General features: G+C 39.3%; 2 protein-coding genes and 1 pseudogene across 2 annotated transcripts; 1 reads left to right on the top strand and 2 right to left on the bottom strand.

Annotated features, from left to right (window-relative positions):
• Positions 1 to 3,202: 3,202 nt before the first annotated feature.
• LOC145263289 (uncharacterized) lies at positions 3,203 to 3,616 on the bottom strand (annotated as a pseudogene).
• Positions 3,617 to 7,614: 3,998 nt separating this feature from the next.
• LOC145263288 (uncharacterized) lies at positions 7,615 to 8,424 on the top strand. The gene has a single exon (XM_080120369.1). The coding sequence runs from the start codon at positions 7,615 to 7,617 to the stop codon at positions 8,422 to 8,424; it is 810 nt and encodes a 269-aa protein (XP_079976495.1).
• A 7,161-nt stretch (positions 8,425 to 15,585) lies between these two features.
• Positions 15,586 to 15,912, bottom strand: LOC145263286 (uncharacterized). The gene has a single exon (XM_080120368.1). It carries the CDS (start codon positions 15,910 to 15,912, stop codon positions 15,586 to 15,588), a length of 327 nt encoding a protein of 108 aa, XP_079976494.1.
• Between the last annotated feature and the right edge of the window lie 9,681 nt (positions 15,913 to 25,593).

Raw genomic sequence — 25,593 nt, 5'->3', positions numbered from 1 at the left:
GCTTACGTTTGTACCAGCAAGTTACGAGAGTGGCGCCATCAAGGTTCCAATGTGCCCCTGCTGGATCTAAGAGAAGCATACCTGCAAGTCCGAATCAGTGAAACAATGTGGCCATTTCAGACGGTGGTGTTTGCTGGCAGGAGGTATTGCCTTACCAGACTAGGCTTTGGGCTGAACGTGGCACCCCAAATAATGAAGACAATTATTAACACTGTGTTATCACAGGAAGAGACAATAAAAAAAATGGGGCATCGGTGTACCTCGATAACATATATGTGAACGAAGACATTGTGTCATCGTCACGTGTTATGGCAAAACTGGCTGAGTTTGGTTTGACGCGCAAGCATCCAGAACGTTTGTGAATGGCGTTCGTGTCTTGGGCCTGAATGTTCGACAAGAGCGACGAACTTTGAAATGGAGGCGCGGAACTGCAGTTCCTGAAGTGCCCGATATCTTCACTAGGCAAACAGTATTCTCCCTGTGTGGAAAACTTGTGGGGCACCTACCAGTGTGTGAATGAACTCGCGTGGCAACAGACATAATGAAAAGGAGGGCAAGCGCAGTCACCAAAGGCTGGGATGATGAAACAGCCGACGATCTGTTGGTTTGTATGGTGAAGGAGACCCGCAAAAGGAGACGTGTGCGTGCAGGGAGACAAACTGAATGTGTGGGTAGATGCGAGCTCTCTGGAAATTGGTGTGCTGTTGGAGAAGAATAGTGCTGCGATTGCGAACGCTTGCTGGTTGCGACCGGCGAGTGACGCTGCACATATCAACCTGGCAGAGCTCGGTGCGATGATAAAAGGTATCAACCTGGCACTCCAGCGGAAAGTCAGAAAATTAAGCATACACACAGATTCACTATGCGTGTACCACTGAATATCAGACACACTGACAGGCAAGACTAGGATGCGCACTAAGGCAGCCATCGAGATGCTGATCAGACGGAGGTTGGAGACCGTAAAAAAGCTGGTAACAGAGTACAATCTGTATGTGGATGCGTTGCTGGTCACTTTAAATTGCAACTTTGCTGATAGGCTCACTCGGATATCACAGAGATGGTATGACACCATGAAGAAAAAAGCCGAGCCAGTACCATTATGTGCCGCCTCTATTGAGGTAGCGGATTAAATCAGGAAGATACACCACCTCAGTCGACACCCCGGAGTGAGACGGACATGTTATTTTGTGCAGTTGTCACATCCGTCGGTGTCCAAAAGTGCAGTGAAAGCGGTAGTCAGGGAATGCCAAACATGTCACTCAATCGACGCCGCCCCGGTCAGATGGCGGAAAGGTAAGCTGGGCGTAAGCGCGACTTGGAGCCGACTGGGTATGGACATAACCCACTACAGCAGCCAGAACTTCCTCACCCTGATCGATTGTGGAACGACAAGGTTTGCAATCTGGCGCCCGTTAATAAGACAGGATTCCTCCAGTGTAATCCGTGAATTGGAGTCCAATGGCACGGCCTTCTGCAGTGGGGAGTTCAGACGTTTCGTAGACGAGTGGGGGATCCAGCTCAGACACAGATGTGCATATGTACCAAGTGGCAACGGCATAGCAGAGCGGTGCCATCGAAGCGTGAAGAAGATCGCAGCAAGAAAACAATACACGATCACAGAGGCGGTCTATAGATATAATGCCACTCCAAAGGATGGCATAACTGCTGCAAGCGCACCCACTAATGCGATCGATTGCTATCTAGTGTGCATCAAGGACATTGACCCCCGTCTTCCTAATCGGCAGGAGACCCGAGGGCCGTATTGAGTTAGGGGACATGTTTGAGTGAAGCCTCCGACTAATCGATGCACCAGCAGCTTTCAAAGAGGGCGAATCACTGGCATCATCAGTGAGCAAGCCGTGCTAGTCAATGGTACTCCACGCTATATGAAGGATACGAACCAGTTGGCGAGTAGCAGTGATGGTGAATCGTCCAACGATGACCTGTGGATCAGTCCTATTCCCCGCGAGGGTACAACTGTAACCCCAACGCTGACACCGATAGTTCCAGCACCCCTTCTGAGAGCTCCGACGAAGATGAAGAAGTCCAGCCTGATTGTATGGCTGTATGCCCTAACGCTGAGGCTAATGGTTCCGACACGTCTTCTGAGAGCTCCAATGAAGATGAAGTACTCCAGCCAATCCCCGCGTCAACTGTGCCAAATGTGTCGTCTGGAGACCAGGGGGAGTGTAGAGTTGAATGTAATAATCAAAGAGGAAAGCGCCCCCGTGTGGGTGTGTCGTGCGGTCATACAACTTACCTTTGGATGGGATCTGAGAGAAAGAGAAATTAAAGATGGCGGCCATGGATTTATAAGGTGTAGTCTCGTAGAATCTCACGAGATCTCATTTTCCACTGCACATGTATGCAAATGAAATGGGGTCAGTTTTCTGATAAAATGTCTGTTGGCAGAGGCAGTGGCGAGAGACGTACTGGAAGTTGAGAGAGAAAGTTGTCAGTGACGAATTCTAGATGGGCTTTTGCGTATTGTATTTTGTGTATTTTGTTTTGCTCTTTACCAGCCCATTTAACGTAAAAAATATATCCTTGATTGTCTACGGGGTGGGTATATTTGCTGATAACACAATGGCTGAAATCTTAGAAGAAGACTTCCAGTCTCTTGTTGAATGTGGGCGTAAATTGATTGCAATATTCTATGCTGCCAAGACTAAGCTCATTTCCTTTAATAATTACAAGAATCTTTCAACACCGCTGATTGACATAACTATTAATACGATAGGTGAATATTCTCGTTCAAACTACATGGCTTAATATTCACAGGAACATGTATTTGAACAACTACATTGAAAACATTGAAAATAAAAAATCAAATGGTTAGACAATTGTACATACCTTGCTTGTTTAAAACTGTATACTCCATAGTAAAAATAACCAGAACCATGGATTGTTAGCTAAGAGTAAATCCGAACGAGAAGTTCTCTTTTATTTACATCGGAAAAAAAGAAAGTACAAAGTGAGAAAATCCCTACATAATTTTCTTGGAAAAAGAGCAGGTAACTCTTTTAGACTGTCGGGCATTGATATTTTAAACACTCCTCCTAAATTGCTGACAGTCTAAATATCCAGTTCTTTCCCTGAGCTTTACAAACCCTGTGCTCACGTCCTTTTGTTAGTATGTCTGCTACCATGTCTTTACTCTGACACAGTACTCCAGTGTAACTGTGTTCTTTTCCACCTGCTCTCAAATATAGTGGAATTTAATGTCAACATCTTTGGCCCTTCCCTGATGATGTGCGTTCTTTGTGATACATATTGTTGACTGATTATCCTCGTAGATAAGTGTTGGTGTAACTGAGGTACTTAATAAAGCATCTTGAAGGCGCTGCATCCAAACAACACTTGCTAATGCCATGTATTCAGCTTCATCTGTTGACAATGCAGCACAAGTTTGCCTTTTACTTCTCCAGCTGACGGCCGCTCCACTTAATTTAAACAAATAACCAGATGTTGATCTGCGATCATCTAAATCACCAGCCAAGTCTGCATCTGAGTACTCCTGGAGATGGTTAGCTTTCTCTTTGTCATACAATAAACCGTATGCTCGTGTACCATTTAAGTAACGAAAGATATGCTTTACAGACTTCCAGTGTTCCATTGTAGGCTGAGAGCAGAATCTTGCAACATTTCCGACAGCATAGGCTGTAGAAATTATATTTTTATTTTTCTTTATTTACCTCCCCTTCCTTTCCCCCTCTAATTGGTGTATTTTCGTCTCTCTTTCTCCCCTTCTTTTCTACCCTCTCTCGATGAATCTGGTGCTACTACTTCTGCCTGTGTGTCGCGATATTCGATAAAAGGAAGAAGAAAAAAAACACAACAGACTGGCAGAAGAAAAGGAAAACACCAGAGCGGTGTTAGGCTTTTGAAAACGCCAGAGTGGTGTTAGGCTTTCAAAAACGCCGGAGCGGTGTTAGGCTTTCGAAAACGACAGAGCGGTGTTGCGACTTTGAAATTACGACAGAGTAGTTTTGCGGCATCTGCTTTACATCAGAGCGGTGTTGCGACCTTCCAACTAAAGCAACAGAGCTGTTTTGCGAACTTTGATATGCCAAAAGAAAAAAAGCAAGTAAAAAGTATATTTGTTATAAGTGTTCTTTATGAACCGCCAGAGGGACTGATTTAGCAGCCCATCCGAACTATGCATTTCCTTCCTTTCCTATTTTTCTTTCTGATAAAATTCATACCGCTTTACCTTGGCTTTTTTATGTGATTAAATTTCTTTAGAACACTTAGTCTCGTGCAACAAGATAAAATTCGTTGAACGTGACGATAAAATTCCCGTTATTCTGCCAAATCAAATGAAAGATACTACATGTCTTATTTAATAGTAGTATTCCTACCCTGAATGGTATTTTACATCGGTCTTACTAAGATTTATGTAAAGCCATTGTTTTTCTATTTTAACCCAAAGTTTAGTTTCTCTAAATATTTCTCTATACGTAATTATTGCTAATTAGTTTATCCAATTTTTATACAAAGTGTGTTCACCTGACTATGGCTGTTTTATCTCTCTATTTTGGTTCTGCATTCTGCCTTCTTGAGTCGCCATCTTGTCTTGTTCAGTTTCGGGTTATGCCGAACTTTTAAGATGTTTGTCTTTAAAAAAAGAGGTATTTGTTTCTGATCTTTCCTGAACAGCTCGCTATTCCACCGTCTTCTCACTGTTCTGCTTAGATTTAGTTAGTTAACATGGCAACTGTTTCTGTGGACTTCTTGTTAAAGAAACTGAAGTATACACGAGATAAAATATTATTTATATTTGAGTATCTAGGAGATTAAAAGGGAATTGATAAATCCAGATATGTATTGCATAAGACACAAGTAAATTAGCAATTGGCATTGGTGGACCTTCTTGAAGAGAAGTTGGCCAATGCCTACCTGGAAGAAAATATCCAGGATGAAATAGTGGAAGCTTTCAACAAAGAGAGCTCAATATTAAAATTACAGACTCTAGAGAAATTGACAGAACTTTATCCTATTAAGTTAAATGGTGACTCCTGTCGTAAGTCTTTAAGAAAGTACAAATGTATTAAATTGATACCGAAAATTGAATGTCTTAAATTCCACGATAAGGACTTGGAATCTAACAAATTAGTCTTTTTGAACTTTCATAGGGAGTTCTTGAACTGTGTTTCTAATTTGGATAACGACGCGTTGAAGCTGGTCGTATTAAAAAAAAAACACTTATCGGGTTACGCGTTTCAACTGATAAAGCGTATTTCTCTATCAGATGAGAATTATTCTGTAGCTATAGATCTACTATGTAAAGAATTTCTAGATGAAAACTGTATAGAGTCAATCTTCTCTTCCTGGTTTATACGACAGTTTTGCAGTGAAAAAATACTTGAATTATGTATAAACTCAAGTACATGAGTTGAAAAATTATTTTAAAATAGATTTCCTAAAGGATGGTTCCCCAGGGAATCGCTTGTTTAGCTTTATAGTATTTAACAAGCTTCCTGCCTCGTTTAAATCAGGGTTGATTCATAAATTGGATAATAATTATCCCTCCCTTGTACAAATTTTGGACAACAGTACCGATATCCTTAGAACCTTGCAGTTTTGTAGGAACAACTCTAGAAATCGTAGAATAGTCAAGTATGGAAGAAAATCTTTTTCCCAAAATTAATCTTCCCTTGCAAAATGGGAAGCCCTATACATTGGAAAATTGTCACGTTGATGCATCTAAAATTAAATATGGTTGTGGTTTTCATCGATCTAATAATCACAGGATTTATATGTGCAAATCATCTCCGACCTATGCCGACAAAATAAAAAAGATGTAGAGAATTGAAAATGTGTTCTAGATGTACTAGTAATCTACATATAGATAATGTATGTCCTCTAAAAGAGAAGAAATCTGAGTTGTGCTGGTCATGTAATGGGCCTGGACATGTTAGTGTTATGTGTCCTGGATCGATAAAACCAATCGTCTCTTCTAACGCTAGCTGGTCGACTAGCGGCTCTTATTTGTTACCTGCAGTTACCATTTCAGCAAATTTGTACGGCAAAGAAGTTACATTTAATTGCCTGTTAGATACAGGTAGTGAAAAGTCTTACTTGTGTAGAGAATTGTTCCATGGGATTTTTAATGAGTTACTCCCATTGAAAAATTGTAAATTCAGTGTTAAGACATTTCTAGGTAATGAGACAAAAAATTTAAAGGAGATAGTTCTAAACGTCAATTTTCCGGATAAATCAAGATCTGTGCCTTTTTTGATAGGCGAGCATCTGAATCTGTCCTTTCACATTTAAGGACTCCGTAAAGGATCACATTGTAAAGTTAGCCACATATTTTTCGAATATCAGAGATAACGTTCTTCCTGTACATGGTTTGGTAGGTATTGATATCATAAAATATATGGGATCCATGCAGATAATCAAATTTAGAGACGGATTTGCGTTTGAGTTGTCTCAAGGAATAGCCTTGTTCGGGGGCATTAATAACTTTAAACTCTGTCGGTCTGTGCAGGAACAGTCGAGCTGAATTATAATCGTATTGTAGGAGAATTTTCTTCTTGCGACATCACGCACGTCTACTTTGTCATGGATACAAAATCTGAATATTTCGACCCTTTGTACTGCTTTGACGAATCTGCGGTTGAAAGGAACATCGATAAAATGTTTAGCGTGGAACCTCTAGGTACAATCGAAGTGACTAGCGATTACGATAAGGTGAAAATCGAGATATTTCGTTCTTTTATCAAATACTCGAATAACTGTTATTATGTTAGTTTCCCTTGGAATTTGGACAAACTTAGCTTAGTTCCTTCTAATTATCAGGTGTCCTTGGCTGGTTTGGAGAGGGTTGTGAAAAACTTATCAGATACAGGATTCTACACGGATTATTGCAAAGAGTTCTTAAATCAAGAAAAAGAATGTATAATAGAGATCCCCAGTGGACTTTACCAAGTACACATGGATACCGCATCATCCGGTATTTAATAAAGAGCTACAAAACACTACGAAAATAAGGCCTGTCTTCAACTGTTCGCTCAGAATAGGAGGGCAGACATCCCTGAATTACAGTGCCTACACGGGCGTAAACCTCTATGCTGACATGCTGGAAAACTTGTTCAAATTTAGAACTGACCGTTTTGTCCTCCTAGCTGACATTAGGAAGGCATTTCTGATGATGAAGCTGGAGAATGAAGTTGGTCAAAATAGATTTTGCTTTTTCCTAAAATTGAAAGATAAGCTGATGCGGTTTAGATACAAATCGCTCATTTTCGGATTCGTGTCGAGTCCTTTTATTTTGAGTCATATCGTGAGGTATCACGTAGAAAGACATGCTTCTGGTCTCTGTATGGATATGTTGTTAAACAACTTTTATGTTGACAACCTGGTTAAGACACATCAGCCACCCTCTGAATTGCTACAACTCTATATTGAAGCTACAACCACTATGTTAAAGGGTGGCTTCGAGCTGAAATCCTGTTGTAGTAATAGCGAATTAGTATCACATTACATCAACCTAGATAATAATAATTTTACTCATGGTATGCGTTTTGAAAAAGTTTTAGGCTACTTATATGACCCTGTGTTGGATGTGATCAGGGTGGTGTTAAAAAGGTCGTCTCTACCAAAGGAGACATGTTGTCAGTAAATTCATCCCTCTTTGATCCACTGGGGCTTGTGTTGCCCGTTACTATCAAGGGGAAAATTATTTTGAGTCAGTTGTGGAAATTAGGTGCCGCCTGGGACCAGCAGGTACCGGGTGATATTATGACTTCCTGGAATAAGTTTCGTGAAGATCTTGTAGGTATTGAAGAGATTAGTTTTGATAGATGTACAGTCTATACTGATTCTTCTGCTATGTTGGTGATATTCCGTCATGCTTCTAATTTAGCTTACGGTATTGTAGAATATTTATACCAACATGGTGAGGCTAAGTTGTTATATGCTAAAGCCAGAGTCGCCCCAGCTGTCAAGAGGACTCTACCTGCCTTGGAACTGTTATCGGTATATTTGGGTATTAAACATGTCACATTATTGATTAAGATTTTCCCTGTTAAGTTTAGAGAAATCATAGTCACCGTCGATGCACAAGTGGTACTGTCATGGCTATTGTGTCAGTCTATTAATACTAAATGTCAATTTACCAGAAATCGTCTTAAAGTCATAAAGGAAATGTTGAATGATCTACATGACAAAAGACATATCATCAAGCTTAGATATGTAAATATGGCCGAAAGTCCTGCAGATTTCGTCACAAGAGGTATTTCCCTGACTAAATTTATTAAAGAAATGGGTTTCTGGTTAAAAGGCCCACCTTGGTTACACGCAAGAATTTTGGTTTGGCCTAATTATAATTTAGAGTGTCTCAGCGAAAAGAGCCAAGAATTAATCACTGCCCACACGAGTAGTGGAGAAGAACTAACAAATACTCCTATCATAAATTAGGAAAAGTCCTTTTCTCTTAATAAATTAATAAGAATATTGACGGTAGTTTTTCGGTTCATTGCCGAAGTTAAGGAGAGACTACCATGATGATGGCATTGTCAAGTCTAGGTTATACTTGATTAGTTTAGCCCAGAGTCAATTCTTCGGTAAGGAGAGGAATTTCTTACAACAAAACAAAGTAGAAGAAATACCTCAGTTAGTATCGAAATTCAATTTGTTTTTAGATGAAAAGGGTTTAATACGGTGTCGTGGTCGAATCGATAGTGCTGACTACTTTTCTATTGATGTGAAACACCCTATTTTGTTACCAAAATCTTGTCATATTACGGATTTGATAATTATGGATTGTCATATTAACTGTAAACACTTAGGTATTGCTGAAACTCTTAGTAAATTGCGTACTGCTGGGTTTTGGATACCCAAAGCTAGACAGGCAATTAAAACTGTCCTGGCTAGTTGTGACTTGTGTAAAAAGTATACTGCCTTGTCTTTTAGATATCTGAAGATAACTAATTTACCTAAACATAAGGTAAATCTTGTTAAACCTTTTCTGCAAACGGGGATAGATTTTACTGGTCATTTGTGGAGTTAAGAAAATGTATATCTTAATCTTCACTTGTTTTAATATCAGAGCAATCCATCTGGAATTAGTACCTGATATGTCTACCCATTCAGTAGTGTTGGTTTCTTAAGATTTTTTAATCAGTTTGGTGTACCCTCACACATTTACTCAGATAACGCCTTGTCCTTCGTCCCCGGTTGCAACTTGATTAAGAAAGCGTTTGTGTCTAATGAGTTTAAGGGAAGTAACGATACTTGTAGTATAAAACACCTTACTATTCCGATGTATTCAGCTTGGTTTGGAGCGGTATGGGAAAGGTAGATTAAGACAGTTAAACATTGTTTGTTTAAGGTCATAGGACGTAATAAGTTGGATTATTTCCAACTATTGACGGTACTATCCGACTTAGATGAATCCATAAACGAAAGACCATTTACTTATCGTTGTTCTGATGATTCCAGTTTGGAAGTAATCACCCCTAGTGCGTTCATTCGTCCCTTCCATGGAAATACAGTGTTTTTGAATCTCGATGAAAACCCCATTTCTGCGAGTCCTCCTAATCGCAATGATCTAATAGAAAGTTTAAAGGGTAGAGATTCCTTGTTGGAAAAGTTTAAATTGTTATGGTACGAAGAGTACTTATTATGTTTAAGGGAATTGTCAAAAGACTTGTATCAGTCCAATTTTGAAAATAAGATCACGATAGATGATGTTGTATTAATAAAAAAAAACTTTACTAAACCTAGACCTTATTGGTCCTTAGGAAGGGTAGTAAAGCTCAACTACGGAAGGGATGGAATGGTTCGTTCTGTACAGGTTAAGAAAGGAGATGGATTCCAGGAACATTCTATCAAACAGCTATACCCCTTGGAGCTCACTATTTCACATTCGTACCAATTACCATCTCTTGATTCTAGCGATAATGTAGTTGAAGAAGAGATTGATAGCGAATCCCAGTCGAAAACTGTCCGAGCGCGAGGATCTGTAAAAGACAGATATCCTGATTTCCTTTGGTATTAATTACATTGTTTGGAGTTTTCTTTTTTCTCTTTTTTTCTTTTTTAATTAGGAGAGTGTAGAAATTTTATTTACCTGCCCTTCCTTTCCCTCCCTCTAATTGGTGTATTTTCGTCTCTGTTTCTCCCCTTCTTCCCCCCCTCTCGGTGAATCTCTGTCTCGCGATATTCGATAAAAGGAAGAAGAAAATAAAACACAACAGGCTGGCAGAAGAATAGGAAGACACCAGAGCGGTGTTAGGCTTTTGAAAACGCCAGAGCGGTGTTAGGCTTTCGAAAACGCCAGAGCGGTGTTAGGCTTTTGGAAACGCCAGAATGGTGTTAGGCTTTCGAAAACGCCAGAGCGGCGTTAGGCTTTTGGAAACGCCAGAGTTGTGTTAGGCTTTTGAAAACGCCAGAGCGGTGTTAGGCTTTCGAAAACGCCAGAGCAGTGTTAGGCTTTTGAAAATGCCAGAGCGGTGTTAGGCTTTTGAAAACGCCAGAGTGGTGTTAGGCTTTCGAGAACGCCAGAGCAGTGTTAGGCTTTCGAAAACGCCAGAGCGGTGTTAGGCTTTTGAAAACGACAGAGCGGTCTTAGGCTTTCGAAAACGCCAGAGCGGTGTTGCGACATTGGAATTACGACAGAGGCATCTGCTTTACATAAGAGCGGTGTTGCGACCTTCGAACTAAAGCACCAGAGCTGTTTTGCGACCTTTGATATGCCAAAAGAAAAAAAGCAAGTAAAAAGTATATTTGTTATAAGTGTTTTTTATGAACAGTCAGAGGGACAGATTTGGCAGCCCATCCGAACTATGCATTTCCTTCCTTTCCTATTTTTCTTTCTGATAAAATTTATACCGCTTTACCTTGGCTTTTTTATGTGATTAAATTTCTTTAGAACACTTAGTCTCGTGCAACGGGATGTTATGATTTAATTTGTTGTTAAGAGTTATCCCCCTTGGGATTGACATTCATAATAAAAGCGCCCTCTGTTTCATTTTCCCGCTCGATCCTTTCAAGAGCGTACGTGTATTTTACAGTTAATAAAACTTTTCTAAAAGGCAATTCTTTACTTACTGATACTATTCACTTCAATTTTATTAACTGTAAAAAAAAAAAAAAATAATGGATCGAATCTTATGTCCCGACAGATCCGAGGTGGAACCTACATGCCCTAATTCCGAAAAATCCTATAGGCATTGGAAATTAACCCTCCAGAATTATATCCGCTCACATAATAACGGATTAATCGAAAACACTTCAGATAATTTCTTTGCCTTGATCAATTGTATTTCAGCCTCTGTTTTCGATTTAATAAGCGATAAAACCGACTACGATAGTGCATTAAGAACATTGGACGCCGCTTATTTAAAACCTGAAAATATTGTTTATAATAGATATCGATTGATGACGACGAAGCAACAAACAACACAAAATATAGATGCCTTCATACTACAATTGGAAATGCTTGCCAAAACATGTAACTTCGAAGCGGTTTCTGCTGAAGAAAACAAAAATCAATACATTCGGGAAGCTTTCATCGGCGGAATTTCTTCGTCCATCCGACAACGACTGTTAGAAAAACCCATCCTGACTTTACAAGACACATATGCCACGGCCAGATCTCTTGAACAAGCAGAAAAGCATTCGATAAGCTACGCAAATAACTTTACTGTAGCAGCTACAAATAATCCTTCGGGCTACAATCGTATAGCTGTGACTAAAGAAAATATGCATCAAAAAGGGGTTTGTTTTTTCTGTGGAAAATCACGTCATCCTCGATATTTATGTCCTGCACGAAACGCCGAATGTAAAAAATGCAAAAAAAATGGTCATTGGGCTAAAGTGTGTAAATCTTCTATTTCTAACACTCATACTGCTGTTCTTTATGACGACTCTGACTACCCCTCACCTTCTCTATCCTGACTAGGAACTAACTCCAAAGATGTCACATTCACTCAGTGCCAAATTAACGGGAACTTCGTGAACGCTATGGTGGACTCCGGCAGTGTAAAAACATTCATTAATGAAAATACTGCTAAAAAACTTAAACTCTACACAATACCAAAAAACAAAACTATAGCTCTGGCTGCTTCCGATCAACATGCTAAAATAACTGGCGAAGCTGTCGTGGATTTAATACTGAAAGATAAAACCCATTCTGGAATAACAATTGAAATCATTGAAAACCTTTTCATTGATTTAATAATCGGAAAAGATATTTTAAAAAAATATAAAAAAGTAACACTTAAATTCGACGGTCCTAGAGACAAACTTATAATTGGAGCTATAAACACAGATAAGTTTTTTCCTACCATAAACGTTCCACCCCCTCCTCTCTTTTCTAATCTTTCTCCTCATACTACTCCTATTGCGACAAAATCCCGACGTTACACTTTTGCCGCCAACAAATTCATAAAAGAAGAGACTGCTAGAATGTTGAAAGAAGGCATAATTGAACCTTCGATATCTCCGTGGCGAGCGCAAGTTCTTGTAACTTCGAATGAGAATCATAAGAAAAGAATGGTAGTCGACTACAGCGATACCATTAATAGATTCACGGAACTAGACGCTTACCCAATGCCTAATATCAATAAGATGGTAGACGACATCGCTCAATATAACATCTTCTCTACTCTCGACCTAAAATCTGCTTATCACCAAATACCTATAAATCATGCTGATCGTAAATTCACTGCGTTTGAAGTAAGTGGCAAACTTTTTCAATTTACTCGTCTTCCTTTTGGCGTCACCAATGGAGTAAGTGCTTTCCAGAGGAGCATAGACTATATTATAGAAAAAGAAAATCTAACCGATACCTTTGTGTATGTTGATAACGTAACTATATGTGGAAAAAATCAAGAAGAACACGATTACAATCTTCAAAAATTCTACAAAATTGCTAAACAATATAACATCACTTTAAATGAAAATAAAAGCATAATTTCTTCTAGTTATATTACTCTACTCGGCTACACTATAGAAAATAATCAAATAGCTCCCGATTATCAAAGACTAAAACCATTACTCGAAATGCCACCTCCGCTGAATCTTAAATCTCAAAAAAGAATAGTTGGAATGTTTTCCTATTACTGCAAATTCATTAAAAAAAATTCTGATAAAATGTTATTACTAAATCAAAACAAAGAATTTCCACTACCTCCATCTGTATTAAAATCTTTTCAAACATTGAAAAATGATCTAAAAGACGCCACTTTAATAACGGTAGATCCAAATAAAGAATTTGAAGTAGAAACGCACGCTAGTAACTATTGCATTGCTGCAACACTAAATCAAGAAGGTCGTCCTATTGCATTTTTTTCAAGAACTCTCAATACTAACGAAATTAAGCACCATGCAGTAGAAAAAGAGGCAGCCGCTATTGTAGAAGCTCTCCGTAAGTGGCGACATTTTCTACTCGGCAGGCACTTTAAAGTCATCACAGATCAGAAGAGCATCAGCTTCATATTCGACAATAAAAGAAAATCAAAAATTAAGAATGACAAAATATGTCGTTGGCGTATAGAATTATCCCAATACAATTTCACTATAGTTTATCGACCTGGACCTGAAAATATTGCTGCTGACACATTCTCTCGCATCTCTGCTCTTACTTACAATCTACAAGATCTTCGTGATTTACATAAACAATTATGTCATCCTGGTGTTTCAAGACTAAGCCATTTTATAAGAACGAGGAACCTCCCTTTTACTTTGGATCAAATTAAGAATATTACTGACTCTTGCTCATCCTGTCAATTACTGAAACCCAAATTCGCCAATACCAATGGAGGGACTCTCATTCAAGCCATATTACCTTTTCAACGATTCAATCTTGATTTTAAAGGCCCTCTACCTACTTCTATACATGGAAACAGATATCTACTTACTCTAATTGATGAGTATTCCCGTTTTCCTTTCGCTTTTCCTTGCAGAGATATGACAAGCAAAACCATTATCCACTGTCTAAACAAACTCTTTTCAATTTTTGGTTTGCCTGACATGATACATACTGACCGTGCTTCTGATTTCTTAGCAAGAGAAATAAAGGATGTTTTACACAAAAAAGGAATTGCTACTTCTAAAACAAGTAGATATCATCCTGAAGGTAATGGACAGATTGAAAAACTCAACGGTACCTTATGGAAGGCCATTCAAACAACATTACATTCTAATCAAATGAAACTACCTTATTGGGAAGACATACTACCGGACGCACTTCATTCAATTAGATCATTACTTTGTACTGCCACTAATATGACTCCCCATGATAGACTATTTAAATATAGTCGTAAATCTGCTTCCGGAATTTCAATTCCTTCTTGGGTTAAACCAGGCCCAATATATATTAGAAACCACACTAAAACAAGTAAACATGACCCTCCTGTAACGCCTGCCACCCTAATAGATGTCAACCCCCACTACGCTTATGTTCAACTACCTTCTGGTACTGAAACCACTGTCAACGTTCGAGACTTAGCTCCAAACTCATCAAATGAAGAAAACTCTAATAATAATCCTACTACTTCAGAGACTTTATTTGAACCTTCTACTAATGAAAACATTGGTCATGAGGAAGACAAAAATCAATCGTCTGATCTTGAAGAAAATCAGATTTCACTAAAAAATAATACTGAAAATCAGCATTCCTGCCAATCTGTGCGGAGGTCGTCCCGAGTTCGACAATTCCCTAGTAAATATAAGGATTTTGTGACTAAATACTGAAAAAACTGCAGTTTGGGTTCATATGTTATTTGTAAATAAAATGATTCTTATGTGATTGTAAAAAAAAAAAAAAAAAATCTGTCTATAATTAATTACCTCTTACTTGAATACTTTAGGACGGGGAAAATGTTATGATTTAATTTGTTGTTAAGAGTTATCCCCCTTGGGATTGACATTCATAATAAAAGCGCCCTCTGTTTCATTTTCCCGCTCGATCCTTTCAAGAGCGTACGTGTATTTTACAGTTAATAAAACCTTTCTAAAAGGCAATTCTTTACTTACTGATACTACGGGATAAAAGTCGTTGAAAGTGACGATAAAATTCCCGTTAAGGCAATATAAGGTCGTGTCCTTGTTGGCAGATACAGCAGACTTCCAACTGCTGATTGATATAATTCTTTTGTTGACCAGCTTACTTACTTCAGTTGCCTTCATTAATTTTGCCCCAGTATCAATCGGAGTTGATACATGTTTTGAATTTTCCATCTGGAAATTTTTCATGACTTCTGCTGTATATGCTGGTTGTCCAATCCATATTTTCCCTGATTGAGGATAAATAACCCCAAAAATGATGCAGTTTTCCCATGGACTTTATTTGTAAAATTTTCGATATAGTTTTCACAAAATCTTGAATACGAGTTAAGGATTTGCTTGCCACAATAGTATCATCAACATAAACAGAAAAGATAAAGATTTCTCCCTCTGAAGATTGTATGTAAATACCGGGATCATCCACCAACTGCTTTAAGTTCATCCTTTTCAACTGAAAATCCAATGTTTCATTCCAACATTTTGGAGATTGCTTCAAGCTATAGATGCTTCGCTTCAGTTTACAGACAAGATTTTCTTTTCCTTCAGCTTTAAAACCCCCAGGTTGCTTCAAGTAGATTTCTTCCTTAAGTTGACATTTAGGAATGCAGTGGTTATGTCCAATTGATGTAGATTCATGTCATGCTGTACCGCTAATGCAATAGCAGTTCGCACAGATTCGAATCTGACGACTGGACAAATGGTCTCGTCATAATCAATTCCTTGCTTCTGAAGAAAACCTTGGGCTACCAGTCGAGCTTTATAATGTTCCATGTTTCCGTCAGCATCATACTTCCGTTTAAATACCCACTTGCTTCCAATAGCTTTTCGTTCACTGTGCAATTCCGTAAGATCCCGTACTTTATTAGTATGTAAGGAGGAAATTTCATTTTCCATTGCTTTCATCCATTCTTCTCAGGACTGGAAACTGCTTCTTTCATCGTCAATGGGTCATTTAAACTATGAACTATGTAAACCCACTTACCATATCTATCGGGAGTTTTCTTTATTCTTGATGATCTTTGAGGTACTGATCACTGTGTGTTTTCACTAGGTCCTTCCACCTCCTGCAAGTTGTTGTCATCATCATCATCATCATCATCATCATCATCATCATCATCATCTCTGTCTTGATATTTAATTTCTACTGGAGATGGGTGTGCTACTTCCTTTTCCTCCTGTTCAGCTATTGAAACTGTTTCATTGAATATGACATCTCTACTATTAGCTACTCTAGATTTTCTGGTATCATAGAGTCTGTACCCCTTTACGCCAATACCATAGCCAAGAAATATGCATTTCGTTGCTTTGGAATCCATTTTAAATCTTTAATCCTTTGGTACGTGGACAAAAGCATTACATCCAAAAATGCGTAAATGTTTCGCATTAGGTTTGCCACCCTTCAATACTTCATATGGCGGCATACCCTGTACAGCAGTTGTTGGGCTCCGGTTTCGAATATATGAAGCCGTGGATAAAGGCCTCTGCCCAAAATTTTTTAGACAGCTTCGAATCTGATAACATTGCTCGCACTGTTTCCACTAATGTTCGATTCATTCCTTTGGCTACTCCATTTTGCTCTGGAGTTTTGGAAACAGTATATTCATGTCAAATCCCCTCCCTTTTCAAATAATCTTCAAATTCTCTTGAAATATATTCTCCCCCATTGTCAATGCGTAGGGTTTTTATATTATGCCCAGTTAAATTCTCCACCATGACGTTTCATTCCAGGAACATTTTAAAGGCATCTCTCTTATGCTTGAGCACGTATATCCAAACAAATCTTGATTTATCATCAATAAATATTATGAAATATTCCGCGCCACCAAGCGATTTTGCCTCTATCCTTCCACAAATATCGCTATGCACGATTTCTATGAGTTGAGTGGCTCGCTTTCCGCCAGATTTTGGAAATGAGGAACGATGATGTTTTGCGTCTACGCAAGGTTCACAAAAGTTAATATCCTTGGTTATATCATAGTCAAGGCCAGTTACGAGCTGGTCCTTTACTAGTTTTTGTAAACTATTTTCTCCAAGGTGGCCAAAACGTCTATGCCAAATCTCCTCTTTTGTGATACCTCCGTAATGGGGGGGGGGGTTTCACCTCAAACACACAAAAAGGATTATAATTTCAGAAAGTATCTCCACTCCCGTTGCACCTACTCTCCTGCCAGATCTGGAATCGCCCAGCACCGAGAAATGAAGCTCGGTTTGCAGTTTCCAGCTTCATGCGCACACGAGATTATGCGAGAACGCACGTAATAAAATGCTGGCCGCAATCTTTGTTTTTCCTTTTCTCGGCCTGAACTCACTCGCTGAGTACCCACGGTAAGACTTGTTTTTTTCTTAGCTTCTAACCACAACTACTTAAGCAGGAGTTCGCTGCATGGGTTGCTTCATTTACGTCACTGCAGTTTAAGTAAAAGATGCCCCCAATGTTTTAACCTGTAGCCACTATTTTTTGCCTGTTATCCAGTATTTCACATCCTAAGTTATCAGAAATACATGTTTTTTTCAGATTTAGTGGCTCTAGAAACACTTAATAAAGTGTAAGACAATTTAGGAAATACCATATACCCTGCATTTTTGGTATTTCCCATCTGGTACGCTCACATTCAGTTCTATTGTTCCTGTTCCTAGTGCCTCAACAGAGAATCCGTCACCAAGGGTAATTTCATTTGTTACATTCAATTTTCTGAAATTTATGAATTTCTCAACATCATGCAACATGTGACATGTTGCTCCAGAGTCCACGATCCAGTTGCTCCTTTTATCCTTGATTGATAACGCATGATGTGTGAGGAGTCCAAAAACGCAATCACCAAAGTCACTTGATTCACTTTGTGTTTTCTTAGTGAAAAAAAACTTTATCTTTCCGAGGGGTCGACTTAAAATTGCCGTTATTATTAAGTAAGCGACAGTCACATTTAATGTGCCCGTTCTTCCCACAGTGGTAACACTTTGGCCCCCTTTTGTTTACGTGGTGTTTAGACGCCATGGCTTTCAATTCAGTATCATTTCGTTCCCTCTCTTTAATCTTGGTTTCATGCAGCAATCGTTCAGTGACTTACCCCCATTTAGGAACGTCCTGTCTTGCCTCGAGTGCTGTTACCAACATATTATAAGAGGCTGGGAGAGTAGCCAGTAGATGAACAACTCTATCCTCCTCATCAATTGAATCGCCAATGACTGCTAATTCATGAAATATTTCCATCATACTTTTGATGTGTTCATGTACAGAATCGCCGTCTTTTAATTTAAGAGAATATAGTTTTCTCCTCAATGCTAACTTGTTCGCCCACTTCTTTTTTCGAAACTGATTAGCCAATTTCTTCCACACTACTGCGGGATTTCAGGGTCTCCAAGTAAATATAAAAGTGAAGTTTCCACCGATAGCACAATCGTCGCTAATGCACGGTCTCTTCTTGATAAATATTTTACGTGCGATGCAGAATCTGTTAGTTTATGGGGAACGATTCCCGTCTCATTAACAATGTTCCATAAACCATCTTAATTAAAGCCATTTTACATTGAACCTTCCAAGTATTATACTTTGTTCCATTCATGGCGCCAGGTTACTATGTTTTGTTTCCTTCGCCATTGAACATTTCAAAGCAATACGAGACTTTCACTAAAACAAAATTCAATATGGCTTAACAAAAAAAAAACTGAGTGAAGAGACAAATGCGTGAATGGAGAGACTAATACATGAATGCAGAGAATACGACTGAGTGCAGAAACTAATACGTGAGTGTGGAGACTAATACCCGAGAGCAGAGACTACTACTGAGTTCAGAGACTGATACGTGAATGCAGAGCCTACTAGTGAGTGAAGAGACTAATACGTTAGTGCGGAGACTAATACAGGAATGCAGAGACTATGATTGAGTGTGGCGACTAATAGGTGTGTGGAGACTAATACGCGCCTGTGGAGACTACGAGTGAGTGCGGATATTAATACATAAATGCAAAGACTATTACTGAGTGCAGAAACTAATATGTGAGTACGGAGACTAATACGTTACTGCAGAGACTACGACTGAGTGCGATAATAATACATGAGTGTGGAGACTAATACTTGAATGCAGGTACTACTACTGAGTGCAGAGAATAATACGTGAATGCAGAGACTACTACTGAGTACATAGACTTATACTTGAGTGCAGTGATTAATACGTAAATGCTGAGACTACGACTGTGGAGATTAATACGTGAGTGGGGCGACTAATACATGAATGCAGAGATTACTACAAAGTGCAGAGAGAAATACATGAGTGGGGAGACTACTAATGAATGCAGAGACGACTACTAAATGCACAATTCATAGGCTAGTGTGGAGACTAATAAATGAATGCAGATACTACTACTAAGTGAAGAGACTAATACGCTAGTGCGGAGACTAATAAGTGAATGCAGAGATTACTACTGAGTGAAGAGACTAATACGTGAGTGTGGAGACTAATTCATGAATGTGGGGTCTAATACAGGAATGAAGAGACTATTACTTAGTGCAGAAACTAATACATGAATGATTAGACTACTACTGGGTACGGAGACTAATATGTGAGTGTAGGGACTAATACATGACTGCAGATAATACTACTGAGTACAGAGACTAATACGTGTGTGTGGAGACTGTCATGAATGCTTAGACTACTACTGAGTGCAGAGACAAATACATGAGTGTGGAGACTTATACGGGAATGCAGAGACTACGATTGAGTGCGGAGACTTATACATGAAAGCAGAGCCTACTACTGGGTTTGGAGACTAATACGTGAGTGCAGGGACTAATACATGAATGCAGAGACTACTACTGAGTGCGGAGACTCATGCGTGAATGCAAAAACTAATATGTGAATGCAGACACTACTACTAAGTGCGGAGACTAATACGTGAGTGCAGACACTAATACGTGAATGCATATACTATTACTGAGTGCAGAGACAAATACATGTGTTTATAGACTAATACATGAATGCAGAGACTACTACTGAGTGTGGAGGCTAATACTTTTATGCAAAGACTAATACGTGCGTTCAGAGACGACTACTGAGTGGAAAGGCTAATAGTGCGTCCAGAGACTACTACATGAGTGTTGAGACTAATACGTGAACGCCGAGTATAATACGTGAATGAGGAATCAAATAGGTGAGAGACGAATACCTGAATGCGGAGACCTATACTGAGTGCGAAGACTAATACGTGAAGGATATTACCTTAATGAGGAGACTAATAGGTGAGTGCAAAGATTAATACGCCAATGTGGAAACTAATAAGTTAGTGCAGAGACTAATACATGAATGCTGAGACTAATACGGTAGTGTGAAGACTTATACAAATATTCGGAGTCTTATATGTGAATGTGGATACTATTACTCTAATGCAAAACTACAACTGAGTGTGGAGACTTATACGTGAATGAGGAGACTAATACATGAATGCATCGACTAATGTTAAGTGCTAAGACTACTACGTGAGTGGGGAGACTAATACATGAATGCAGAGACTACGACTGAGGTCAGAGACTAATACGCGAGTGCAGAGACTATTACTAAGTGCGGAGACTCATACATGACTGCGGGGAATAATACATGAATACAGAGACTACTACTGAGTGTGAGGAAAAATACACGATTGCGGAGACTACTGCTGAGTGCAGAGACTAATACGTGAGTTTGGAGACTAAGACGTGAATGCTGAGGCTACTTCAGAGTTTGGAGACAAATACGTGAATTAAGAGACTGCTACTGAGTGCAGACACTAATACGTGAGTGTGGAAAATAATACATGAATGCAGAGACTATTACTCAGTGCAGCCACAAATACGTGAGTGTGGGGACTAATATGTGAATGCAGACACTACGACTGAGTATGGAGAAAAATACGTGAGTGCAGCGACTAATACATGAATGCGGAGACTACTACTGATTGCTGACACTCACACGTGAGTGTGGATACTAATACTTGGCTGCCGAGACTATTACTGAGTGCAAAGAGTAATAAGTGAATGCAGAGACTACTACTGAGTACAGAGACTAATACCTGAGTGTGGAAACTAATACGTGAGTGCGGGGATTAATACTTGAATGCGGAGACTAGAACTGAGTGTTGAGTCTAGTACGTGAGTGTGGAGACGTATACATGAATGCAGAGTCTACTGCTGAGTCCAGAAACAAATATGTGAGTGCTGCGACTAATACGTAGATGCAGAGACGACTACTAAGTAACAACACTAATACGTGAATGCAGATACTAGTGCAGCCACAAATATAGAGTGTGGAGACTAATACATGAATGAAGAGACTATTACTGAATGCAGAGACTACGACGCAGGGCGGATATAAATACCTGAGTTCAGAGACTTGTATATTAATGCAGAGGCTACTACTGAGTGCAGATACTAATACTTGAATGCAGAGACTACCGAGTCCAAAGATTAATAAGTGAATGCAGAGACGACTACTGAGTACAGAGACTAATACGTAAATGCTGAAACTAGGACTGAGTGTGGAAACTAATAATGCTGAGACTAATATTGAGTGCAGAGACAGAGACGCTAGTGCGGAGACTACTACTGAATGCAGAGACTACTACTAAGTGACGTGCCTAATACGTGAGTGTGGAGATAATACATGAATGCAGAGACGAAGATTGAGTGTTGAGACTAATACGTGAGTGCGGAGACTATTACATGAATGTGGAGTCTAATGGATGAATGAAGAGACTAATGGATGAGTGCCGAGACTGATACGTGAATACAGAGACGACTACTGAATGCAAAAACTGATATGTGAGTGCAGAGACAAATACGTGACTGCAGAGACAACGACTGATTCCGGAGATTAATATGTGAGTGCCGAGACTAATACATGAATGCAGAGACTACTACTGAGTACGGAGACTAATACATGAGTGCAGGGTCTAATACATGAATGCAGAGACTACTATTGAGTGCAGAGACTATTATTGGATGCAGAGACTACTACTGTGTGCAGAGATTATACGTGAATGCAGAGATTACTACTGAGTGCAGAGACGAATACGTGAGTGTTGTAATAGGAAAATTCAGAGTCTACAACTGAATTTGAAGAGTGATACGTGAGTGCGGAGACTAATACATACATGCAGAGACTACTACTGATTGTAGAGACTAATATGTTAGTTCGGAGACTAATAACTGAATTAAGAGACTACTACCAAGCGCGGAGACTCATACGTGAGTGTGGAGACTAATATTTGAATGCAGAGACTAGTACGTGAATGCAGAGACTACTACTAAGTGCAGAGACTCATAGGTGAGTGTAGAGACTAATATTTGAATGCAGAGACTATTACTGAGTTCGGAGACAAATAGGTGAGTATGGAGGCTAATATGTGAATGCAGAATATACTCCTGAGTTAAGAGACTAATACGTGAATGCAGAGACTACTAGTGAGTGCGGAGACTAATACGTGAATGCAGAGACTTCTACTGACTAATATGGGAATGCAGAGAATACGACTGAGTGCACAGAATTATACATGAATTCAGAGACTAGTACAGAGTGCAGAGACTAAGACATGAGTGCGGTGACAAATACATAGATGCAGAGATTACTACTGTGCAGAGTCTTCTACGTGAATGCAGAGACTAATGCATGAATGTGGTGACTACAACAAAGTGCGGATACTAACACATGAGTGCGGATACTAATACATGAATGCAGAGACTACTACTGAGCACAAAGAATAATATGTGAATGCATAGACTACTACTGAGTACAGAAACTAATACCTGAGTGCGGAGACTAATACGTGAATGCGGAGACAAGGACTGAGTGCGGAGTCTAGTACTTGAGTGCAAAGACTTATACATTAATGCAGAAACTACTACTGAGTCCAGAGCCTAATACGTGGGTGTGGCGACTAATCCATGGATACAGAGACTACTACTGAGTGCAGACACTAATACGTGAATGCAGAGACTGCTATTGAGTGCGGAGGCTAATGTGTGAATGAAGAGACTACGTTTGAGTGCGGCGACTAATACGTGACTGTGGAGGCTAATACATGAATGAAGAAACTATTACATGAATGCAGAGACTACTACTGAGTGCAGAAATTAATACTTGAATGCAGAGATTACTAAGTGCAAAGATTAATAAGTGAATGTAGTGACTACTATTGAGTACAGAGACTAATACATGAGTGCGGTGACTAATACACAAATGCTGAGACTAGAACAGGGTGTGTAGACTAATACGTGAGGGTGGGGACTAATACATGAATCAAGAGACTACTACTGAGTACAGAGACGAATATGTGAGTGCAAAGACTACTACTGAATTCAGAGACTAATTGCGGGGATTCATACGTGAGTGTGGAGACTAATACGCGAATGCAGAGACTATTATTGGGTGAAGAGCCTAATACATGAGTGCAAAGATTAATACGTGAATGCAGATACTACAACTGAGTGTAGAAACTAATACATGAGTGCGGAGACTAATACGTGAATGTGGAGTCTGATACATGAATGAAGAGGCTATTACTGAGACTAATACGTGAATGTAGAGACAACGACTGAGTGCAGAGACTAATACTTGAATGCAGAGACTACTACTGAGTACAGAGACTAATACATGAGTGTGGTGACTAATACGAAAATGCAGAGACTACGACTGAGTGTACAGAGTAATACGTAAGTGCCGAGACTAATACATGCATGCAGAGACAACTACTGATTGCAGAGACTAATACGTGAGTGCATAGACTAATACATGAATGCAGAGACTACTACTAAGTGCGGAGACTCATACGTGAGTGTGGAGACTAATATCTGAATGCAGAGACTACTACTGAGTGTGGAGACTAGTAAGCTAATGCAGAGATTACTACTAAGTGCAGACACTCATATGTGAGTGCAGAGACTTATGCGTGAATGCAGAGACTACTACTGAATGCGGAGATTAATATGTGAATGCAGAGAATACGGCTGAGTGTGGAGACTAGTACGCAAATGCAGAGACTACTACTAAGTGCAGAGACGCATATGTGAGTGCAGGAACTAATACGTGAATGCAGTGACTACAAATGAATGCGGAAACTAATACGTGAATGCAGAGACTACTACTGAATGCAGAGACTAATATGTGAATGCAGAGACTACTACTGAAGGCGGAGACTAATACGTGAATACAGAGATTACAGCTGACTGCAGAAAGTAATACGTGTGTGGAGACTAATACGTGAATTTAGAGACTACTACTGAGTGCAGAGACAAATACGGGAGTGTAGATACTTATAGGAGAATGCAGAGACTATGGCTGAGTTCGGAGAAGTATACATAAATGCAGAGACTACTACTGAATGTGAAGACTAATATATGATTGCAGAGACTAATACATGACTGCACAGACTACTACTGAGTGCAGAGACTAATACGTGAATGCAGTGACTAATGCATGAATGTGGAGACCACGAATGAGTGCGGGGACTAATACGTGAGTGCCGAGCCGAATACGTTAATGCAGAGACTACTACTGTGTGCAGAGACTAATATGTGAATGCAGACACTACTACTGAGTGCGGAGACTAATATTTGAGTGCGGATACTAATACATGAATGCAGAGACTACTACTTAGTGTGGGGAATAATACGTGTGTATAGGGTAATACATGAATGCGGAGTCTACTAGTGAGTGTGGAAACCAATACTTAAATGCAAAAACTAATACGTGAGTCTAGAAACTACTACTGAGGAGAAAGGCTAATACGTGAGTGTTGAGACTAATGCGTGAATGCGGGGTATAATATGTGAATTAGGAGCCAAATACGTGAGTGTGGAGACGGATACCTTAATGCGGAGATCTATAATGAGTGCAGAGACTAATACGCGAAGGTTACAACATTAATTCAGAGATTAATACGCCAATGTAGAGACTAATAATTGAGTGCGAAGACTAATACATAAATGCAGAGACTAAGACGGTAGTGTGGAGACTTATACAAATATGCGGAGACTTATATGTGAATGTGGAGGCTAATACTTTAATGTTGAGACTATAACTGAATGCGGGACTTATATGTGAATGCAGCGACTAATTCATGTATGCAGAACCTATTACATGTGGGCAGAGACTAATATGTGCACGCAGACACTAATATTACTGAGTGTGGAAACTAGTTCAGGAATGTGGAGACTCATATTTTAATGCGGAGACTATTACCTTAATGTGGAGACTAACACGTTAGTGCAGAGACTACTACTGATTGTGGAAATTAATACATTAGTTTGGAGACTAATTCTCATATGCGGAGACAACTACTAGTATGTAGAGACTAATACGTGAATGTGGAGACTAATACGTGAGTACAGGGACTAATGCATTAATGCGGAGACTAGTACTGAGTGCAGAGACTAATACGTCAATGCAGAGACTAAAACGTGAATGTGGAGACTAATACATGAATGAAAAGACTAATATGTGAGTTTAGTGACTAATACGTAGATGCTGGGACTAATATGTTATTGTGTAGACTCATACATAAATGTGGGCACTAATACTGAATGCGGAGACTAATACTGAGGGCATA

The sequence above is a fragment of the Euprymna scolopes genome, chromosome 38 (genome assembly GCF_053919585.1).
Source record: "Euprymna scolopes isolate OS-2025 chromosome 38, ASM5391958v1, whole genome shotgun sequence".
In the NCBI taxonomy this organism is placed as follows: Eukaryota; Metazoa; Mollusca; class Cephalopoda; order Sepiida; family Sepiolidae; genus Euprymna; species Euprymna scolopes.
The sequence above is the reverse complement of the archived record's forward strand: the minus strand, read 5'-3'. Positions and strand labels throughout refer to the sequence as shown.

Bases quoted from the DNA above. Each gene is read 5' to 3' on its own strand.
- LOC145263286 (XM_080120368.1), bottom strand. From the start codon at position 15,912: ATGGAAAATGAAATTTCCTCCTTACATACTAATAAAGTACGGGATCTT.
- LOC145263288 (XM_080120369.1), top strand. From the start codon at position 7,615: ATGTTGTCAGTAAATTCATCCCTCTTTGATCCACTGGGGCTTGTGTTG.